We start from the raw sequence: 21,416 nt of genomic DNA on the forward strand, positions 1-21,416 counted from the left end.
TCATCAACTACAGATTTAATCTTTTGATTGTACAGTTCTCTATTGATTATATTCATCGTGCAAGCAGTATCCTCAAAGAAATTCTTTATCAAAGAGAATCAATGGATGTGTATAGTGAGGCGAAGTATCTATCTTTCATAAATACAGTGGTAAATCTGCAAATTACTGTGACTGATTGATCTATTAATTAGTTCATATTTGGTCACAAACCACAATAACATGTGATCATTTAACAAAGCAGGCGCACAACCACACTGAGCACATGCCGCGTAAATTGGATATCGACTTACAAAGCATCAAACGCATCTTGTAATGCAAACGAACAGAAACAGCAAATCCTGACGATAAGAACACTTTCAAACTTTGCCAGGTCTACATCAAATTACAAGTTTCGCAGGGTTAAAATACCTTAATCATGGATGACTTTTATGAATGTCCTTAACACAGCAAATACTATCTGAAGGGAACATAGCAAGGTTGGTATCTTACAGTTTCTACATTACATTCGCTAAAATAGTCTGAAAGCTACTTGATCTTCATAAGAAAAAATACGGGAGTATCTTCACCTTGAATACGATTTACCGCTTATTAAGCGAAGAATGCTTACAAGTTTGCTGGAAAGATGTCTATGTTTTGAAAAGCTGGAAAATTGCTTAGGGGAATGTTGTCTTGTTAAGTGGCAGATTGATAACTGTCAATTGTCACCAGACCTTGACAATGTTTATGACACACTTCAAAGTCTAAACACTGCGACGCTATAGTTACGGGCCACACATACCTTAGGGCTGATGTTTTGCAGGTTGATAACAATTGATCGTCTTTAATTACAAAACTACCGGAGCAAACTTTGAATTACAAAGTGGTTTTTGCAACTTTAAATGTTGTACAATTATAAAACAGAGTACAGCTCTTGAATTTGTAAATGTTACTTAGCTCAAAAGAAGCAGAATTGCCTTCAACAAAATTGCGTTTCACCACGGTTGAAGAAAGCTTACATTTGTTTCCATTTTCAGAGTGTTTTTAACAATCACATTGATGTGATTGTGCAGTTATTTTCAACATTACGCCATCGCCTATCAACATCAACGTGTCTGGAAATAATCCCTAGCCAACATTAGTAAAACCCCAAAATCGAATGTTTAACTTAGAAGTTGAATCTAAACGCTGGTTGCAAACGGGCTTCTCGTTAAAAACAGAGAAATATTGATCTTACCAAAAGCATTCATTAAGCTACAAAGCCTGATATAAACATTTCTGAGCGTTCCGAGTATAACTGTCTCCCTAATGTCATGCGACTCCTTGACGCTTACCCAAAGTTGGTGAGATTTAGCTTTGTCAATTACGTCATCGAATCAACAAGCAAGGTTGCCGCTAATCTATTTGCTATAGAACGGTTGGCAATAGCATTAACGGGGCTGTAAAGTAAGATACTTCTTGCCTTGGTTGTTATCCGTATTCACCAACGGATCAAATTTAACAGTGAATCTTCTCGTCACCAACCATTTTTACAGGGTTCTATAGAAACTTATGTATGAGAATTGATATGACAGATAGGAATGAGTTTCTTAGGGAGCAAATATGCAGTTAAAGAAAGTGTTCTGTGTAATTCTCAAATACGATGAGCTAGCTACTCACGGTAAGTATACGAAAACTTTACGACCTTCTTATCATTCTTCAATTTATGCCTGAATAGCAGAATTTTGAAGAGTTTTAGCACTTGAAAGAATTTTGGATGTTTAGGAAGATGCTGGAATAGCGTTATCAGTATCATCAGCAATATAGAACACGCCGGAGGAAAATTATTAGTTTATACCCAATATGTCTTTATTCCTGGAAATGATATCTCTAGAACGGCTGTTATTCCGATTGCCCTTTGCAGCTTAGGAAATTGAAGTTTACAATTGATAGAGATACAACACTCAAGCGCAATATTATCTTTTCATGTTAGATATTCCTTTATAAATATATATAGCTTTTAGGTTGAAATGTCACAGGCTGTAAGAATAGTAATGATTTGAGACTTTTAGTAAGTTCTTCTTAAAAGCATTTGTGTTGTTGTCATTCTTAAAAGTTGCGAAATACGACCAGATCTTTATAGCTCTTAATATTAGAATATGAAATATTTTTCCTTCTTACTCATAATATCCGAAATCATCATCTGACAAATATGGACAGAGGCTAGTACTTTTAAGACATAATCATCACTGTGATTATGCATTGAAATTGCAAATGATATTTATGTACATTTGCAGTCCAGTACATCATTCTGCAGTCATTTTTGGTGTAATACAATATATCATAATGATATTGTCTTAAATATATCAAATATTATCTGAAATTATCATAAATATATAAAAATATCGTCTTATAATCTGTATGTGGAGCAGACTGAATTGATTTAGAAACACAAGTCATTTCATATAATGATAAAAAATCATTAAATCTATACATGAGATATCTGTATTTGTTTGTTTATACCATTACTACATGACAGATAGAAAGTTTGCCCATAATTTGACTGTCAAGCAAATAGCAAACAGTCTTCTTTAGAATCTTTTAACCCAGTAAAGAGATATTTTGCTTTTCAAATACCATATGTGGTCTTTCCTCCACCAAAATGTGTTTTGATTATGACAATTCTTGTGGGATGATCTCTTTTCGATAATTTTATCAGATAGTTGCTTCATTGAAAGATGTAAAAGAATGATAAGAGAACAGAAAAAAACAATGTATAGGAATTGAACTTAAGCTTTATTTCTATAAAGTTTCATTTTCCTCCGTCAATCAAGAAAAATTTGTTATGGTGTCTGAGATACTGTAAAAGGTAGCAAACACAATTCGGCATTTTGAAGCTACACAACATTTTATGAATTAAATATTTTAAACTTGATTAAAAGGGGAAAAAACAGATAGATAGATAGATAGATAGATAGATAGATAGATAGATAGATAGATAGATAGATAGATAGATAGATAGATAGATAGATAGATAGATAGATAGATAGATAGATAGATAGATAGATAGATAGATAGATAGATAGATAGATAGATAGATAGATAGATAGATAGATAGATAGATAGATAGATAGATAGATAGATAGATAGATAGATAGATAGATAGATAGATAGATAGATAGATAGATAGATAGATAGATAGATAGATAGATAGATAGATAGATAGATAGATAGATAGATAGATAGATAGATAGATAGATAGATAGATAGATAGATAGATAGATAGATAGATAGATAGATAGATAGATAGATAGATAGATAGATAGATAGATAGATAGATAGATAGATAGATAGATAGATAGATAGATAGATAGATAGATAGATAGATAGATAGATAGATAGATAGATAGATAGATAGATAGATAGATAGATAGATAGATAGATAGATAGATAGATAGATAGATAGATAGATAGATAGATAGATAGATAGATAGATAGATAGATAGATAGATAGATAGATAGATAGATAGATAGATAGATAGATAGATAGATAGATAGATAGATAGATAGATAGATAGATAGATAGATAGATAGATAGATAGATAGATAGATAGATAGATAGATAGATAGATAGATAGATAGATAGATAGATAGATAGATAGATAGATAGATAGATAGATAGATAGATAGATAGATAGATAGATAGATAGATAGATAGATAGATAGATAGATAGATAGATAGATAGATAGATAGATAGATAGATAGATAGATAGATAGATAGATAGATAGATAGATAGATAGATAGATAGATAGATAGATAGATGATTGATCTAAGCGTGACACTCGGAGTTGCAACTTAGATCGTCAATTCTATGCGCCAGAGCGTTTAGAGCTCGGGTTTATACGGCATCCAGAACTATTAAATACAAGGGTAAACGGTGATAATATTTAAAAACATTTTTCTACCCAGATAATTTTAAATCAGATATTTATATGAACATGGTAAAGTTGATGTGATTTGATTTGAGCGTCCTCAGGAAAGCTGACATCTATTTATATAATATTTTGTGCATCTTGTATCAAAAGTGCCTAAATGTGACAATCAAAGGTTTTCAAGGCCCAAGAATGACACCCCAAAATCATCAAGACCCATATGTGTCAATCAAGGCTTCAAGGCCCAAAAGTGACAAACAAAGGTCTTCAAAGTCAAAAAGTGACTATCAAATGTCCTCAAGGCCTAAACGTGACAATCAAAGGTCTTCAAGGCCCAAAAATGACATCCCAAAGTCATCAAGACCTATATGTGTCAATCAAAGGCTTCAAGGCCCAAAAATGACATCCCAAAGTCATCAAGACCCATATGTGTCAATCAAGGCTTCAAGGCCCAAAAGTGACAACCAAAGGTCTTCAAAGTCAAAAAGTGACTATCAAATGTCCTCAAGGCCTAAACGTGACAATCAAAGGTCTTCAAGGCCCAAAAATGACATCCCAAAGTCATCAAGACCTATATGTGTCAATCAAAGGCTTCAAGGCCCAAGAATGACATCCCAAAGTCATCAAGACCTATATGTGTCAATCAAAGGCTTCAAGGCCCAAAAGTAACAATCAAATGTCCTCCAGGCACAAAAAACGAATGCTTGAGAGACATTTGCTTCTCACGTGAGACTAACATGTTCTAACTCATGTTCAAAGGTATCATGTAAGTGGTCGTTGTTGCCCAACTATAGGGAAAGCGCACTGTTTGAAACAGCTCATCAGAGACCTCTGGATACCGTTTTTTGTTACAATAATCTCTATGAGGGCGTTGTTCTTTTGCTCAACGATTTGAAATGCCTCTCGATAGGCATTGTACCTTCCATAAGCCATCGCTAATGCGTCAATTAGAACAAAAGCAGTTCCAAAATAATCTCAAAGCACTCATAAAGAATTTGGTAACGTTGTTTTTAAGAATACAAAAGTTATAAACTGGGTTGAGATTTCTGTTTCTTTATCAATAAACAATTCAGAGAGGCTTTATGTAATACTTTAAGAATTTAATTTAAGGCTACAACCAGACAGTGGATTTAAATTCTGGATGGACAGAAACACCACAAAATCCCGTGCTGTATTGGTTTAATTAACAACAGTTTAAAGATGACTTGACCTTATATGCAACTCGGACAATTAGCTTTGTTTATGAACATTGAATAGCCAGAGATTTGGACTTCAAGAAGACAATTTGTTGGCTACGTTAGAGGGGCAAATTTGTAACTTAGACCACCATCTGAGGCGCCAGGTTCACTCTTCGCTGTGACAGACCGTGTGAAATTATTAGACTCTGTAGAAAGCTATTTGCTATCAGTAATCGTTAAGGTAGAAAGCTATTTGCTATCAGTAAGGTTTGCTCTCTTTATATGAACTTGATTGCACATAACGGACCATGCTGGATTAATCGTGAAAAGCTTACATCTGCAATCCATACAAAGACCCATTCTACACAATTTACAGCGCGCAGTCAGACTCAGACGAAGCATTTCAGGAGCATTACAGTTTGATCTGTTAGAACCGACATCCAATTGTAGCGGTGGGTATAACTGCAGGCTCTGCATTTATAACTTACTACGAGGAAGCAATGGGCATAATATATGGGTCTTTGATAAATTATATTTTATGTATAGCTATGATTTGTTAGTAGATTGGATTCTTGCATTATTAAAGCGCATACACTGAGTCAATTTTTGTTAGACATGCATTTTGAAATTATGATGTGGTTTCCCGGACATTTCTTATAGAGAACAATGTCTTATACAAGAGGTATAGCCACTTAATATGATGAGAGGCTCTTCCATTGTCGTTTTTTAGGATGCAACTTATCTTAAGTGGAGTTGGTTGAAACATCATTTTCGGAAATTTGCATAAGAGAACCACAAAAGTATTAGCTTAATCTTTTTATTGCACAAATGAAGTTGTAGAGAACAAAATTAAGGCTTTTTGTGGACAATAAACAGTACGGAATCTAATCGTGCATCTATATGGTTATCCATACAGTATAAACTGTTTACTTTACAAGAAAGAAGTAACCAGCTCAATTGGAGATTTCTAACGGAATGCCCTAGCCTGATTCTCAGATGTTAGCGTTACCGTAAATCCTTGAATTAGCCCCCTGGGAGCTTATTTATTTTTGATATTTTTGAATGGGGGCTTATTCGAGGGGGGGGGCTTATTCAAGGGGGGGGCTTATACGAGGGAAGGGCTTAGAAAATTATTGTAGACATTAAGAAAACATTGTTAAAGACCTCGTTTATTTAATTAGGAATTTCTTTATGAGCATTTAATTAATTACTACCAAAAGTATGAATTTGTTGTGGTAATTCAATAAAACGTCATAGGCAATTTCAGATGGAAAAAATCATCAAATGGAGGGGTCAAATTCGAGAATTTACGGTAGCAGTGGGGTCTTATTCGAGGGGGGCGCTTATTGACAATTTGTAGTTCTAGGGTGGGGCTTATTCAATGGGGGGGGGGGGCTTTTTCGAGGGGGGGGGCAATTCGAGGATTTACGGTATGTTGATAATCAAAGTACCTTCAGAGGATACAAGGAACGGTTTCTAAAGCTAAGGCGCTTTTAGGAAGGTTTTGGAGAAGAAGCTGAAAAGTCATTTTCAAGGGATAGGAAAATCCTAGTTGAAAATCCTGCATCCTTTGATTTTGTGGAATCTTCCACTCTGCGGTCATTTTGCCTCTTTGATTTGATTATCAAGAACAGATTTTCCGTATGTGAAAATTATGCATAGCTGTTTAATTGATTTCGGCAACCAAAGGTCTGCCCATCTGCCAAGGTGGTCAACAGGCTTATGTTTTACATTGCCGACCGTTCAACAAGCATTAAAAACACGCGAAGAGGCATATATAAGTGTTTTAAATGAGCTAGTAAAGCATGTTATTAGCATCAAAGCTCAGATATATATGACAAAAGAGATTATTTTGAATTTTCACATAAAGCTAATGGTTTAATAGTATTAGAGCTCTGGTCTTAAAGTAGTTATACTTTGTATTAGTGCAGACACTTGCTGGGTCATGATCTGTTGTTGCTGGTATTGGTACTGATGCACAGAGAAAGGATTCTCCTTATAAAAGTCAGATTTCCACTATTGAGTTTCAATTGAGGTATTGACATACATTTGTTGCACTGTAGTTACTTAAAAATGCAGATGCAGCAATTTAATATCAAATTGGCAATATTTGAATTCCTATGAACGTAACATAAATCTCTTGTTGAAGTTCCCTATATCACTTAAATAATTTTCCTTTCAGCATTATTGAATTGTTTGATAAAGGGCCGATAGACTAGAGTTGGGATTGGTCCTGTATTGTGTGCAATGCTGAGTGCCCTTCCTAATCTTTTATAGATTTGTATATTTCTTGAAGCATGGTTGCCTTTCCTTTTTGCTTCTTTACACCTATTGAGGCGGTTATGAATCAATGTTTACAGCTTTGTTAATATTGACAGGCCTAACGATAAACCTTACGATACAGAGAATTATTTTGGTAAGACATACACTTGCGCAAGCTGTGAAACACTACATTAAACATAACGCATTGAACATGATCGAAAGACGAGTTAAGCAACCAATGACAGAACCTCAAGGCATGAATTTCAGATATTCGGCTTGTCAATTTGCACATTGCCTCAACAAATTAGTCAGTTCAACCTTAATCATAAAATCAAGTTTATCTGCTGTTTTTCATACAGAAAGCTCACCCTTACACGCATCCAGAAAATCTTACAGTTGATTCCAATTCGTAAATTTCATTCATTACAATAATGTAGCCACAATATCTTTATAATATTTGAAAGCTTTTACAATGAAACACAGCAACAGGAAAGAGGACAATTTAAAACATTAAGCTTTTGTTTATGATTGTAAAAATGATTGGAATTATTTAACACTGTTTATAAATTTATATATTTTTACCGTAACTTATTTTTATATTCAAAGAAAATGGCATTTTTCTCGATTTAGGTTCTTAACAATTTTTCAACGGCTGCTCGCGTTTTATTTCCTTTCCGTTGAGATTAGCCAAAGTATATTAAAATGAATCGAGAGGGTCAAGGGGGGGGGGCATTACCCCCCGACGAGGGACTTTGAATAAATGTTAATCGGGTGGTGATGTAAGATGGAAGCTTTTTCGAAGAATATTTGCAAGAGACAAGAAATCTCCAGGTCTATCTGCATGCCTCCAGGCAGTTAAAGCTTTAGGAAGCACATCCAACGCTCAAACCACATTGCAAGCCTTTGGAGACCGGATAGAAGAGCCATATCAAGAAATAAAAAAAGACTATGGCATTAGTTAGATGTAAAGAATATCTAGATGATGAAGTTAATATGGGCACTGAACAATTAAGTGACAGTGCAGATTAAGGAGAAATTAACGACACGATAGCTTATGATCTTGAAATTCTTATCTGGACAAAAAATGTAAATGTGTTATGATTTCAGGTTTGAATGTTTTAGAGAACTCACAGATCAAACTGATTCAATAATTCCTTTTTCAAGACCAGATGACCCTAATTTCAACCCTCTCCATAAGTCAAGAGCCCCAGTGCTGACAGCAGTGCTAGTCTATGTCCACTTGAGATGATTTTTTTGCTAAGCATGCATAGGAAATAAACTTGATCTATTTAAAGGACAGTTTTGGACAAAGACCCCTGTATCTCGGAAAAGCGCTCACTTCCACCCGATCAACATTTATTTTGAATTCTACACCAAAAACTGATCTAGAAAAAGTTGGTTAGTCAATGACAGCTCATTCACAGGCTGCATCCCAGTTTTTGAACAAAGCCCCATGAATCTCGGAAAAGTATCCTCTGAACATGTCATGCATTTGAACATCCAGATTTGAATTCTACACCAAAAACTGGTCTAGAAAATGTTGGTCAAATGAAATCCCTTGTCGGGTGGTAATGCTCCCCCTTGACCCTCTGGACTAAACAGCATTACCTCTGGACCCAAAATATTCTTAATCTAGCTGAAATCACTGAAAATATATTTGCAGCGAGACATTGATGTCCATTACCCAGTCTTGGACATCAAGTTTTGATTTCAACAAATAGAGGAATTCTGTTTTCTCCAAATAATTAAACAGGAAATGGAAGATTGAATGTTCTTTGTTGGATCCAAGCTACGTGTTGTTCAATTGGCAATTGTACTACTTGTTCTTTAGATATGAGAGGTGATTACCTGGCATAACACAATCGTTTGTACATTTATTAAATCAAAATTTAATGTATTTGTCTCTTGAATCCAAATGCATGGAATGTTCAATAATGTTCTTGTTTCTTTTTCTCACTTAAAAGTAAACTTCAATACCAAACTCGAAATGAGGTTATAATAATCTTTCAAATATGTTAGCATTTCAAAATTATACTAGAATAAGCAGTCGGCTGAAAAACAAAAAAATAGTTAAGCCAGTTCTTTTCCCTTTGAAATCTTTGAAATTCGTAGAATTGTATTGTAAACTCACCCCTTGCACGCATTCCTTTTGGGTAAAATTATCTAAGAAAAGTCAACATTTTGAAGCAGCATCCTCTTCAATTAATAAGTTTCTTGTACAACCTGCTGACGAATGCAATAGTAACGAATTTTCCCGCCAAAATATGGAACCGAGACTTCGGACGAACGTGTCTAATCGCACGGACGTAAAATCGGTCCTGAAGCAATTTTTTAATTCTTTTCTTTTTGAAAGCCATTTTCAATTTCTTTACCGCCAAAAGAATATTTTTTACACTAGATGAATTGTTTTTATGTCTAGGTCGCTGACCGTTTAAAGTGACAGTCAAAGAAGGCTATATTTAAAGATGAATTACAGTGAAGTTGCAGTCATATTAATTCTTAATAGCAGCCACGGGTTAACAGAGAACCAAACCAGAACAGCTCTTCCCACTTTCACAAGTGGCGCGCTCAAAAACGCGGAAACCTCAAGCAGTCATTCTCCATTGGACATTTTTCGCTTGACACTATCCTCGGCAATATTTCTCTTGGCAATATTTGGAAACATAGCGGCTATCCTTTACATTTTTAAACACAAGCAACTGAGAAGTATTAAGAATTACTATTATGGTTATTATTTGATAAATCTGAATGTTGCGGATTTGTTTGTTGCCATATTCTGTATACCTTTTACCGTGATATACTACGAGAGCAAAAAGTGGAAATTTGGTTGGCTATTCTGTAAAGCAATGCCTTCTATACAAGTAATGGTTGTTTCAGCGAGTATTTGCACATTGGCAACTATCACCTGGGAGAGATACCGAGCCATTATACACCCAATGACTCCAAGGTCAACCATGTTTGGTCTACGAGTAAAAATATTAACCATTTGGCTATGGTCCACCGCTGTCGCCGCACCGTCATTCTACGCTTATGAGTACAATGAAATGTTGCCATTATATCAATGTCAAGAAATTTGGCCTAGTCACTACCAACGCCAGGCTTATACAGCGTTCATTTTCCTGGTAAATTATGCCTTACCTTTGAGCTTTATATTGATCGCGTACTTCATCATCGTTATCAGACTGAAATTCGGCTTGACACCATACAGCGAACGGGCGTCAAAATTGCTTCAAAATCGCTTTATTAAATTGATGACATTGCTGATATCTTGTTTTGCCATTTGCAACCTTCCAATTTACGTCTGTTTCTTCATAATGGACTTCAGCGTCGTTGAGAACCATTTTCTTTTGTCTAATGCAATAAACTTCTCGCAAGTATTGATTTGGTTGAACAGCTGCCTAAATCCATTCTTTTACTGTGCTCTCCGTGGCCTTCTTCACAAGGCCAGGAGTGAATCCGAAATTCCCTGTAGGATTATTTCAGGGAGTCCGCCAATCCGCCAGAGAGAATCTTTTCGTAGGTTAATCGAACGTGAAGAGGACAGAACAACATGTCAGCAGCTTCAAGGCCTAAGCAATGCTACTGCTTCTGAACCGCTGGATGAAAGTTATTTGTGAGGCGAGAAAGGAAAGTAAGCTTTCCCAGGGTCCTTGGTGATTCGAGTTTACAGCAGGAGAGTGAAGCAGAAGAAGTACTAGAGGACAAGTTCTGTTGATCTCAGCCCGATTTGAAGATGCATTAAAGGGCTGATCCACTAATATTGGATTACTTAACTGGATTCTAATTATTTAATACGAACTACAAATGAATATACGATCCTATATTGTTGATATATTATTATTCTTATTGGATATAGATGGTAAATACTTGCAGTTACTAAATCTAATCTGTACGTATCAATATTCCTTCTTACCAGTATCTACCAGTGTTAATGTCCAAACGGTAATAGATACTCTGCCTATATCTTCTATATAAACTCGTTTGAAAAATAGCGTATTAATGACGTGTAAAATGTGTTCACAATAACATGAAATGCTGGAAATCAGCTTGCCTTTCATTGTATACTGCCAAAAGAGGGTTGTTTAGCACACGGGCAGTTTTATGGTAACATCGTTGTTTATAATAATCATGTTTTACAATTTGATAATATCTAGAGGGCGTGGAAATCATGGTAGAAATCCAACTCAATCTTAAACTGTGCATGGGAAATTTTATCGAAACGCTGGTTCATGAAAATCAAACTTGCACATCAACATAAGGCTCCTTTAATTTGATATGAATTTTGTTGCAATGACAAGACTTTGCCGATACGAAAAAAAAACAAATCAATACAGCATGTATATATATATATATATACATGGAAACAGGATCTGTAAAAATGCTATGATGATTGATCGTTGGTGAACCAGTCAGGGTTAGGTACAATACATTAAAATTAAGTACTTTCATCGTCTTCTTTATTGAATAACCAATTCTATGACTAAAGGTCAACACCACTTCCAAACGTATTTATTGCAATCTGATTTCGACAAAAATAATTCGAAATGCTGAGAACTGAACTGACAGATGTTGGCAAAAATTGCAATATCAATAAGAAGCGGCGTCCAACCGGTCCAACCAAATTTAATCTCATCTATCAAATTGTAAGTGATTAAATTTCTGGTCATTCCACTTTGCAGAAACGTGTTCATTTTTACCTTAGTTCTTGCAGCTACCGGGTTTTCTAATCCAAAGTTGCTCCTTTTATTGAACAAAATGTAATAACAAGCAGAAAAGCACATATGAAAAACCAAAAGCAAACATTATCAAGTACTTTGGAGACTGCCTGCCACTCGCCTTGCCTGTGTGCCCTCTCTTCTTCCAGTTCCATGTTGTCAATAATCTTTGTTAAATGTTTATTTATCTTTTTCAATGCTTTTTTATCAGCCCTTGAATCGAGATTTAATTCTTTCAAGATCTTATGGTTACGCTCTTTGTTATTCCAAAGGCAACCAGGTTGCCTTAATGAGTTTTCGGCTTTCCACAGTCTCCCAGGATGGCAGCATTCTAGCTCATCATTAATGGCTGTGGTCAGGTAAAACTCTTCTCTATTACCTTTATTAGATTTATTGCCACTTCTCTTAGCTCTGATCGTAATACCAAAAAACGGTGCCAGCTTATGAAGCAGATATTTTCTCATCCAAAAAGGCATAACAGCTACACTTGCATTGGCATAATAGATGCTTAAACTGTAGCAAACTGTTATAGTTAGAAGAAACATGGCTAGAAGGACGAGGCCAAGAAAATAACTAAACAAAGGTATCACTTCAGAACTGTCCGGCATTAAATCTATTGATGATGTGAGAAAAAGAGCCATGGCGAGAACCAGGCTGACCACAAACGATGACCTCTCACCTGAAAAACAAAAACTGGGAAATTGAAACTCCATTTAAAACATTTATAATATTTTTTTTTTAAACATCTCATTTTTATTGAATACATTTTAAATTTACAATTATACCACTCGCTTTTACAGGCATCATATAATTGGCTTATCTGCATTACAATATTTAAAAGTCAATTAGTTCGGGGCTTAGCCATGGTTTGTTTCGACGACAGAAGATATAGTAGGTGCAGCGGATAGAAATGTTCATGAGTTTCATCAAGATGGATTTAGTTTCATTTAAGTCAAAATTGAGTTGATGTAGCATGTCGAAGAGAGAGGTAGATGAGGTTCCAGAGGTTAAGGTGGCACATCACATTAACATAAGCAAAGATCCAAGAATAAAGCTGGTATGCTCGTTCCAACATTACAAAAGCAAAAAGAACTTCAAGTCAACTTTTGTTGAAGCAACAAGGTACGCAAAGGAACATTTCAAAGCTGACTTGAGCCTTTTAGAGGAAAAGTCTGTATTAAGCTATGAACAGGAAAGAGTGGAGTTAAAAGATGACAACTATATACAGATCCAACGCAGACTAGGAAGTATCATTCAAAGACTATATGAAGAAAGAGTTAGAAACCAACCTTGGTTAGGATTCTACACGGTTTCAATACTAGATAGTGATGAAATATCAAAAAACAGTAGAAACATTTTTCGAAGCTGGAAAAACATCCCAGATATAGTCTTATCGACAAATGAATCAATAAAGCAACAGTTACTACCTACCAAAGCGTATTCAAAGTACAAGTTAAAGATGGAAACTGCAAATACAACATGTAGTCTATGTAAGCAAGCAGAAGAAACAGTCGTTCATTTGCTGTGCTCCTGTGCAGCATTAGCACAAACACTCTACAAGGCACGACACGATAGAATGTTAAGACCTATTTATCATCTAATACGAGCAAAGTTTAATTTGATGGAAATAATCGTGGAGTTCCATGGTACAAGCAAGCATTACCTCTTGCAAGCATCGAAAATGATCGTGCTAAGATTATGTGGGACATACCGTTGCACTTAGACAAAAGACCAAGCAACAATGCCATTAAGCCTGATATGCTGATAATTGACAAAGTAGGAAAAAAGGTCAGTTTGATAGAGGGGACTATATGTGCACCTGGATGTATTGCCAAGAGAGAGAAAGAAAAACAAGACAAGTATTCTGAAATGAGAAAGTCACTGGAACGGTTAAATCGTGGATACGGAATAGATCAAATCACTGTTGTATTTGACTTTCTAGGCTGTTACAGCAAGCAATTGGAGTGTCATATCAAGAGACTGTGTGAAGGAGAGAAGGAGGCAAAATTAGTAATCGAACAATGTCAAAAATGGGTACTCAGCCAAAACTGCGAGATTGTTAAAACTTTTTATGAAAGAAAATAGAACAACAAAAATAGTCTGCCTAGGCATAAATTTAGAGTTAAGGACATAAGCTTTCTAGAATAATCTTGTGATATCTTACTAAGTACTGTTTTCAGAGAACATTTAATAGCTAGAACTTTGAAAATCTAGAAAATAACTATATAGAACTTACTTGAGCCTGCAGGTATGAGGTAAACAACGATTGTTAAGAATGAAAAAATCATGTTGGGTGCAATTAGATTGACAAGTAAAAACAGCGGCTTTCTTTTTATCACCAGGTTAAACGTGACTTCGTCAAATTTGTTTTTGCAGCATGTATGCAGGGTTTGTGTTTTTTTCGTGTCCATAGATATCACGTGCCACTCAACGTTTTCTGTAAATAGATTTTGAAAAAAAGAATTAATTCATATTTTGAAAAGAACTGGTTTGGAAAAAGGCCTGGAAATGTCTGCAATGGTAGGCTATTGCTCTCAAATTCAAAAGCGTAAAATAACCAAACCAAAGCTAGTTTAAAAAAACATCGAAAAGGCTAAATATAACACATTAAAGTATGAAAAGTCTTCAGAGGGTAAAACATGGGTCAATAACCAAAATAAGATCCAACATTTACATCACATTGTCGAACAAAAGTAATGTAAGAGGAAAAATGGTGCTTCTGGCTAGTTTCTTGTTTTGGACAATCGGCGATTATTAACAACTCGCAAATTTAAAAAAATCTAAAGAGAAAAAGAACTTCTGTCTGTACCAGTTTGACTTTTTGCTGCAGACAGATTCAAAAAGTCCTAATTATAAATGGGTCTTGAACTGAGAGTTTATTTAGCTTTTTGCCCACATACTTGTGAAGGCAGTAGCAAGTTACTTTGATATCTTGATTGAAAAGCTAGTATAAGTGCCACATTTGTAGAAACAAATTTCAGGTTTATTTTTTATGCTTTTATCGTTATCCACTCTTACTTGAGTAAGGCTACAAAAGCACAGGCCTAGAACAAGATTATCCTTTTTTATAATAGGAGGAAGTAAGCACGCCAGCTTTGTCAAGATAAATTTGCACCACTGCAGTTGCAGCCTGTTTTAACTGTGCTGTTCACCCTAGAAGAGTGTCCTCAAGATGTCGAAGGGCTATCATATCGAAGAATCATAAGGAACAACAGAAAAAAGTAGTTCAGTGCATGGCCATAAGTGATTTTTGGGAACTATTCGGGGTTAGAATTGGAATTACCATCGGTACTCCACTACAGTCGCTCTGAATGTGCTATCTAGCAGACATCTTCATGAATGTTGCCTGTGCTATGATGAACATACCTGTGTAGTTTGACAGGTCTGCAGTACTTAGTTCGGGCTTCAAAGTCAGCTTGTCGCTGTCGTATGTAAAACTTCCGAACCTGAATTCACACTTTTGAGTGTCAAAGGGAAATTTTGCAACATTGATTCCGCAACTTATACGAAACATGATTGGAGACAGCCATTTGGCAAGGCCATCACTCCGCAGCGTGACTCGCGTCTTCAAGGTATCTAGGAAGCCATTATAGTTTTTGTCCTCCTCCACGCTGGAAATAAATTTTAAAGACATCACTATCTTGTATCCTTCTGCCGTTTTTTAAGTAAAAGCCCCCATTATCTTCAGAACATGACAATTTAGTTTTAACCTAATGCTATGCTACAAAGGTGTCTCATGAAAAGTTGCCCAAAGAATCTACTTTGGATTTCAACAGCAATTTTTAAATTCTATAATAACTTCTGTTGTGACAGTATTTTTCTAGCCTGCAAACATTGTCAAAAGCAAGCAACGAATACTGTTTCATTTATCTGTATCCTTCAAAATATTATTTCTTTTAATTCGTGAATGTTTTTTAATTTTTGCTATCCTAACTTCGATATTTTTAACATCAATAGCGTTTCTATGTATTTCAATACGTCCTGTTGCAGCCTGTTTCAAATTTTCTATAAATGTATGCTATTTGTTGGACTAACTAACCAATATCCATTGTTCACTGTCCATCATAACAAATGTGCAGAGAGCTTCGCAGAAAAATATACTAAAATGAGGTATTCTGAAATGACGGGGCTTCTGTCTCAAAAAGCATTAATAGCGTATTCTAGGTAGCTGTTATGGTATATATTCATACACCCAATGAATCATCAGAGAACAAAATTGCATCGGGTTGCAAAGATAACTTCCTTACTTGGCGTAAAGATATAAGTCTGGCGTCCAAATTTGATGTGGCTGCACGTTTACTTGAGATATGCCACCATACTTGTTTGGGTCCCAACGAAGATTCGGATTATACCAGAGCTGGAAAAAATAATAAAATATCATATTTTGTGTCTTCTGTAGTCTACTAGTTTATTTAGAATGATATATTTCCAAAGAGGAAACAGCTTTAGTTCATTTGGCTTTCTTCAAGCGACGTTGCAGACTTTATAAGCATTAAACAAAGATATAATTTACACAGTGAATCTTGAAGATAGTAAATTTCCTGAAAGCGATTTGATAATGTGACTTGGTTTGTATATAATTCTTGCTGGTATTCTTTGAATTAAAACTACAACTAGTGCAATTCTGCCACAGCTCTTCTCATGAAGGCATGTTTTTCAATAGAAACGGTTTTTAATCGATTACCGTTAGAAAAAATCCCCCTCCCAGTTACAATTTAGCTAGGCAACGATAAATTGCGAATCAACAGAAAATCGTATTAAGTTTTATGATAGTTAGCCATATTCTTTGGAAGACGATCATCAGAGATATTAATAAGTCATTAGTTGTTATAGAAACATCACACGATTAATCGTAGGCGAATCTTAAAACTGCTAGACGCACCTGGCGAATGAAAGCATTCAATATCACATGCTCATTGGTTTCCTCCTACGAAACGAAGCAAGAAAAGCTATTAACGTTTCATATCAGTTTTGAAGCCAACAGCAGGGGCATATACTTGAGATCAACAATTAGAAAATTAGCAATATGCTTGCCACTTGCAACCTTTCCCTTGTTCGTATTAAGTTTTAAAGATAAGATTCGAAACTGGATATTTCTTCTTAAAGGGTTATTAAAGAGGTACAGCATTTTAAACGATAAAATGTATTAACCATAAAATAAATTCAAAGATCAAATTTAGAAAGGAAAGAAATACTTCATGCTTAACATATTAAATTAGAAGACTTTTGACATTGTACCTATCTGCATTGACCTTTATCATATCGAAATATTCTGACAAAATGACTTTTTATGTAGGTTTTCAACAATTTTATAATGCTTTTGAGATTTGCTTTATAGAACTATGCATCAAGGCCAACAAACATAATAGAATTTACACGACTTACAAAAAAAGGGAAATAGCCTACTTTCGTATAACTTGTTATATTTACGACAGGCATTTATCAACTGCAATCATGAAATGAGAATCAAAGAGGTCGCTCACCACATCAACAAGTTGGTTTAATGTCAGGCCAATAGTGACGTTAGCTCTTCGAATAGCTCCTTCTTCTTCAGGCAGTAATAATGAAATTCCATCTTTATGAAGGTCTTTGTGAAGTCTTATTTCATCAGTTATTATAACGCACATGCCGACAGCCATCCAAAAACTGACTGTAATAAACACGAGCAGCATTTCTCTAGAATGCATTTTCTTTGATGCACGGAAATAAGCTTCGCATCTAACAGGATTCGAATCAGTTCATCATTGTGTCAGTCCTCTTTGGCTTTCTTTCAAACATATGACATTCGCTGTTAATACTTGTACATACGCCAAGAACCTAGGCGACAAAAACAGCCAACATTTGCATCCAGTGAAAAGAGTTTGAGCAACTTTTCTGAGCCCAAGAACAGATGTTTTCAAATGCAAATTAACCTTTGTGCAACGAAATTTAATTTGTTAGTGGTGCTTGAGTTTTTTTCAGTTCTTTTGTTTGTACCGTCTCTCAAAGACTGAATGAATTTCATGCAAGCAAAAATTGCTGCAAAGCTCGCCATTTGCCATTTAATGATTTGAGAATAATGAATTTTAAAAGAATGTCTCATTTGTTTGTTCTAATTATACGACTCACAGCAAAACTTCATATCATGTTGAAATAATGAGGAAATTTTGCAAGGAATTCAAAGATAAATCAGTCTATTTACGGTATATTTCTCAAATTCATTCTAATCGTTAAAGTCTAGAATCCCTAAATATGAAGATAAAAAATCAGAAAAATTGAATGTAGGCACAAAATTTGATCAATGTAAAAGACCTCCTTTTTCATATACTCACGTATCAAAATGGAATCTCTATGTGGAATGATATTTCATCTTTATATTACCCTGAGTATTTCATCTTCATTATGGTATCTAATGCTTATATACTTGGCTAGCGGCAACACTTAGAGCATAAACTATGACAGCTGCTGAATAGGGCTTCGTTTCTCTAAACAATTCAGAGCCCTATTGCAGGTAGATTTAGCAAATATGCAGCAGGAATGTAAAAGCAGACAAAATTCGGTCTCTTTTGTATGTTATTCTTTAGTTGTCAACGATTTTATCCTTATTTTTATTTGCAACAATCAGGAACAGGTTGGTGTGGTTAAATATTTAAAGGGTGAAATTAACACTAACAATGCAAGACTCGCTGCAGTTTGCCAGTTCGCTTCGCAACAATAAACTTCAGTCAGAAATGCAGATTATACACGACAATAGACTTATCGTAGTGAAATGATAAACCAAGCTTTAAAGTTTCATTATTGACGGTTTGCTTATAAATTATCATTGAATTCATGAATTGAAAAGCCTTCATTCACAGAGATGATAAGCTAGAAATCACCTGTCGTGGCATTATTAAGAATAATTTAAATCCTATACCTATTACATTCAGTTTTGGATCATTTTGACTTAATCTACTTCCACCTGTGAGAGTTGTGACGTCCGCCAATGTTAACGAAGATGTTAAGGCAATTTCAACTGAATTAAAAAAGTCTAGCAAACAAAAACTTTTGTCAAAAAGTTTCCGACATTTATGGGCAGTACGATCAAAACAATGTTGTATTTTCATAGTCAAAATCTTGATTATTTAGTTGAAAAATGATCATGGCTGATTGAACATTCACTTTGAGAATATCTTGGTAACTAAAAAAAGTCATTCTACATAACTTCATTGCTGTAGTATTGTATCGTCTTACCCTTCTGAAAAGGAATTGCTGAAACTTCTTATGTACTCATCGTTTGAGAACATAAGGCAAAGTAAAATCAGTCTTTTCGGGACAAAAAAGTATGTCTCTAGTTGTTTTGAAATATTTTTCATTCGAGAAGTTTCATTTATTAGTAGTTTCAGCTCTTCACTCATCCACCGAGGGCCTATCTGAACAAGACTTTAATACTTCACCTCGGAGTAACGTCTGAATGTCATGAATCGTCACGGTAGCACCGATTTGCAACATCCTGCGATCTTATCAAAATAAATGGTGTATTGCTTGGCAATATAATTTAGCTAGATGCCCAATAACTACCAAATTTTGGTTGTTTTAAAAGTAATACATGTTTCTCAAGTCACCAATAGATCAGAGAGCAACAATCTAAGAAGAAAGCATTAATGCCATAAACATACCAATAATGGCTATAAAAAAAACTATAATTTGGTTTTCTCAATGTCTTGTTTGGGAATGATTAAGCGAAAAAAATTTGTTTTGTTGATATAACTTAAACACCAGCCGAGAAATCAAAACTCTAAATTAACAATTGCTTTGTTTTTGTTGTTATTAGGTAAACAGCTTCTACCTAACAACATTCGTAAATACGAAACAAAATAGCTATCCACATATACGTTTATCTAGGGTAGAAAAATTGCAAGATTTGGCGGAAGAATCTGATCCGCTGATTTCAAATTCTGCGGAAAGACCTACAGTTCAATTGGCCTAATGAAAAGAGCCTCAAAATGGTTAGTAATCAGTCTGACAGCATAGTGAAATATAGACGAAAATAAACTCACCGATCGACGTTCAGCTCATCTATTGGCGATCAAATCTTGAAAACAATCGTCTATGAAAATAGAATAATAAATGAAGGATAGTTTCAAGCTTGGCTGAGCAATTTGAATTCAGAATATATGACATCCAGGTCAAAACAACAAAAGCTTCAACGTCTACCGATATGATTCCATTTGTTTGCCGGGTAACTTTTTTAGCAAACAAAAGACAAAGAGTATTGATTAGCAAACAAGGTTTAACATTCCACATTAAAGACTCGTTGCTAACAATGAGCCATTACGCTACGCCAGCATCCCATAATGCATTTTCAGACATGCTGAAATCAATTATGGTTAATCAGTAGAAGTTTACTGCCATTGTTTGGATTGTCGCCTGGATTATTTGACACCCTCGTAAAGGCTCATTGTTAGCAATGAGTCTTCAAAATTTGCGTCTTAAGAATCCAATTGGTATTTCTAGTGTAACCTGTAAACATAAACTTGTAAACTTGTTATTTCAAAAGTCTCAATTATAACTTATCTTAGTTGATCTTAATCGTCTAAAATGACGGAAAAACATAAAACCTTTGTTTCTTAAAATTTCTTCTTGCATAGCAAAATTGTTAAAGAATGCAGAGAATCAACATGACTGAAATAATGAAAAAAGAAGAAAGGATTACGCGCCACTGTTTCTGTGTTGACCAAAAAGGTTTTTTTACATAAATTTACGAAAAGTCAAATTTCCGCGGATTTATCTGTATAGAATCAGGGCTTTAGCAAGAAGAAAATTTTTTAAGGCCTAAACTTGGGGCCGTAGCGAAATTCCCCAGAAACAGTTATACATACTACCCGTTCTTAAAGCTCTTAAAGTGCTTTACTTTACATATCGTTGCGCTTCTTACAAAGTTTCAACACTACAACAATTTAGAATATTTCATAAATTTTTTAGCTGGTAGGACTGCATGCGTTTATTAAAGGATAAAAAGATCAATAAAGTAATGGGTACATCAAGAACACGAAACTTTTCGCCAAGACAAAAATTTTATTGCAGGATAAATTAAAAGATTGATCTTCAAAAGGAAAAGAACCGAATTTTGGTAACTCAATTTTGATTCAAGGTAAAAATGGCTCAATATACTTTGTGTTATTCTGACTTACCTGTAGGTGACTACAATTTTCTGCCAACGTTGCTTAACCAATTATTTTTTGAGCTTTTATTGACCTTTATAAAATTTCTCTTAATAATTTCCTAGAATGAAAAAAATTATGAACATTACCTACTAAGAGACTTTCGGCTCTTTTCTTCAAAATATCTTTCGAATGTTCAAATTCAAAGCAATTTTAGTTTAGGCAACTAATGCTAACAACGTTGTTATTA

General features: G+C 34.9%; 2 protein-coding genes across 6 annotated transcripts; one reads left to right on the forward strand and one right to left on the reverse strand.

The window, feature by feature from the left end:
* Nucleotides 1-84: 84 nt before the first annotated feature.
* On the forward strand, nt 85-11,371 carry LOC135693087 (neuropeptide Y receptor type 1). Of its 4 annotated transcripts, none has more exons than XM_065211469.2 (2): nt 85-1,636; nt 9,749-11,371. In XM_065211469.2, the coding sequence occupies exon 2, from the start codon at nt 9,795-9,797 to the stop codon at nt 10,944-10,946; it is 1,152 nt and encodes a 383-aa protein (XP_065067541.2). In that variant the 5' UTR covers nt 85-1,636; nt 9,749-9,794; the 3' UTR covers nt 10,947-11,371. The 4 variants fall into 4 exon arrangements, with proteins under 4 accessions (XP_065067541.2, XP_065067545.2, XP_065067543.2 ...); XM_065211473.2 differs by lacking the exon at nt 85-1,636 and adding an exon at nt 3,761-5,519; XM_065211471.2 differs by lacking the exon at nt 85-1,636 and adding an exon at nt 6,475-7,102.
* A 136-nt stretch (nt 11,372-11,507) lies between these two features.
* LOC135693084 (acetylcholine receptor subunit alpha) lies at nt 11,508-20,323 on the reverse strand. Of its 2 annotated transcripts, none has more exons than XM_065211462.2 (7): nt 20,063-20,323; nt 17,528-17,861; nt 16,927-16,971; nt 16,292-16,401; nt 15,411-15,655; nt 14,281-14,481; nt 11,508-12,723 (listed from the first exon to the last, which is right to left on the reverse strand). In XM_065211462.2, the coding sequence occupies exons 2-7, from the start codon at nt 17,729-17,731 to the stop codon at nt 12,053-12,055; spliced, it is 1,476 nt and encodes a 491-aa protein (XP_065067534.2). In that variant the 5' UTR covers nt 17,732-17,861; nt 20,063-20,323; the 3' UTR covers nt 11,508-12,052. The 2 variants fall into 2 exon arrangements, with proteins under 2 accessions (XP_065067534.2, XP_065067535.2); XM_065211463.2 differs by lacking the exon at nt 20,063-20,323 and adding an exon at nt 18,356-19,248.
* Nucleotides 20,324-21,416: the final 1,093 nt, after the last annotated feature.

This window comes from Rhopilema esculentum, chromosome 11, assembly GCF_057945365.1.
Source record: "Rhopilema esculentum isolate cy_ngs chromosome 11, ASM5794536v1, whole genome shotgun sequence".
In the NCBI taxonomy this organism is placed as follows: Eukaryota; Metazoa; Cnidaria; class Scyphozoa; order Rhizostomeae; family Rhizostomatidae; genus Rhopilema; species Rhopilema esculentum.

What these genes read in the sequence shown, in the direction of transcription:
- LOC135693087 (XM_065211469.2), top strand. Translation starts at nt 9,795, where the DNA reads ATGAATTACAGTGAAGTTGCAGTCATATTAATTCTTAATAGCAGCCAC.
- LOC135693084 (XM_065211462.2), bottom strand. Translation starts at nt 17,731, where the DNA reads ATGCATTCTAGAGAAATGCTGCTCGTGTTTATTACAGTCAGTTTTTGG. An exon ending in TAAACCAACTTGTTGATGTG is followed by an intron (nt 16,972 to 17,527) that starts GTGAGCGACCTC and finishes TTCGTTTCGTAG; the next exon opens with GAGGAAACCAATGAGCATGT. An exon ending in AGACCTGTCAAACTACACAG is followed by an intron (nt 14,482 to 15,410) that starts GTATGTTCATCA and finishes ATCTATTTACAG; the next exon opens with AAAACGTTGAGTGGCACGTG.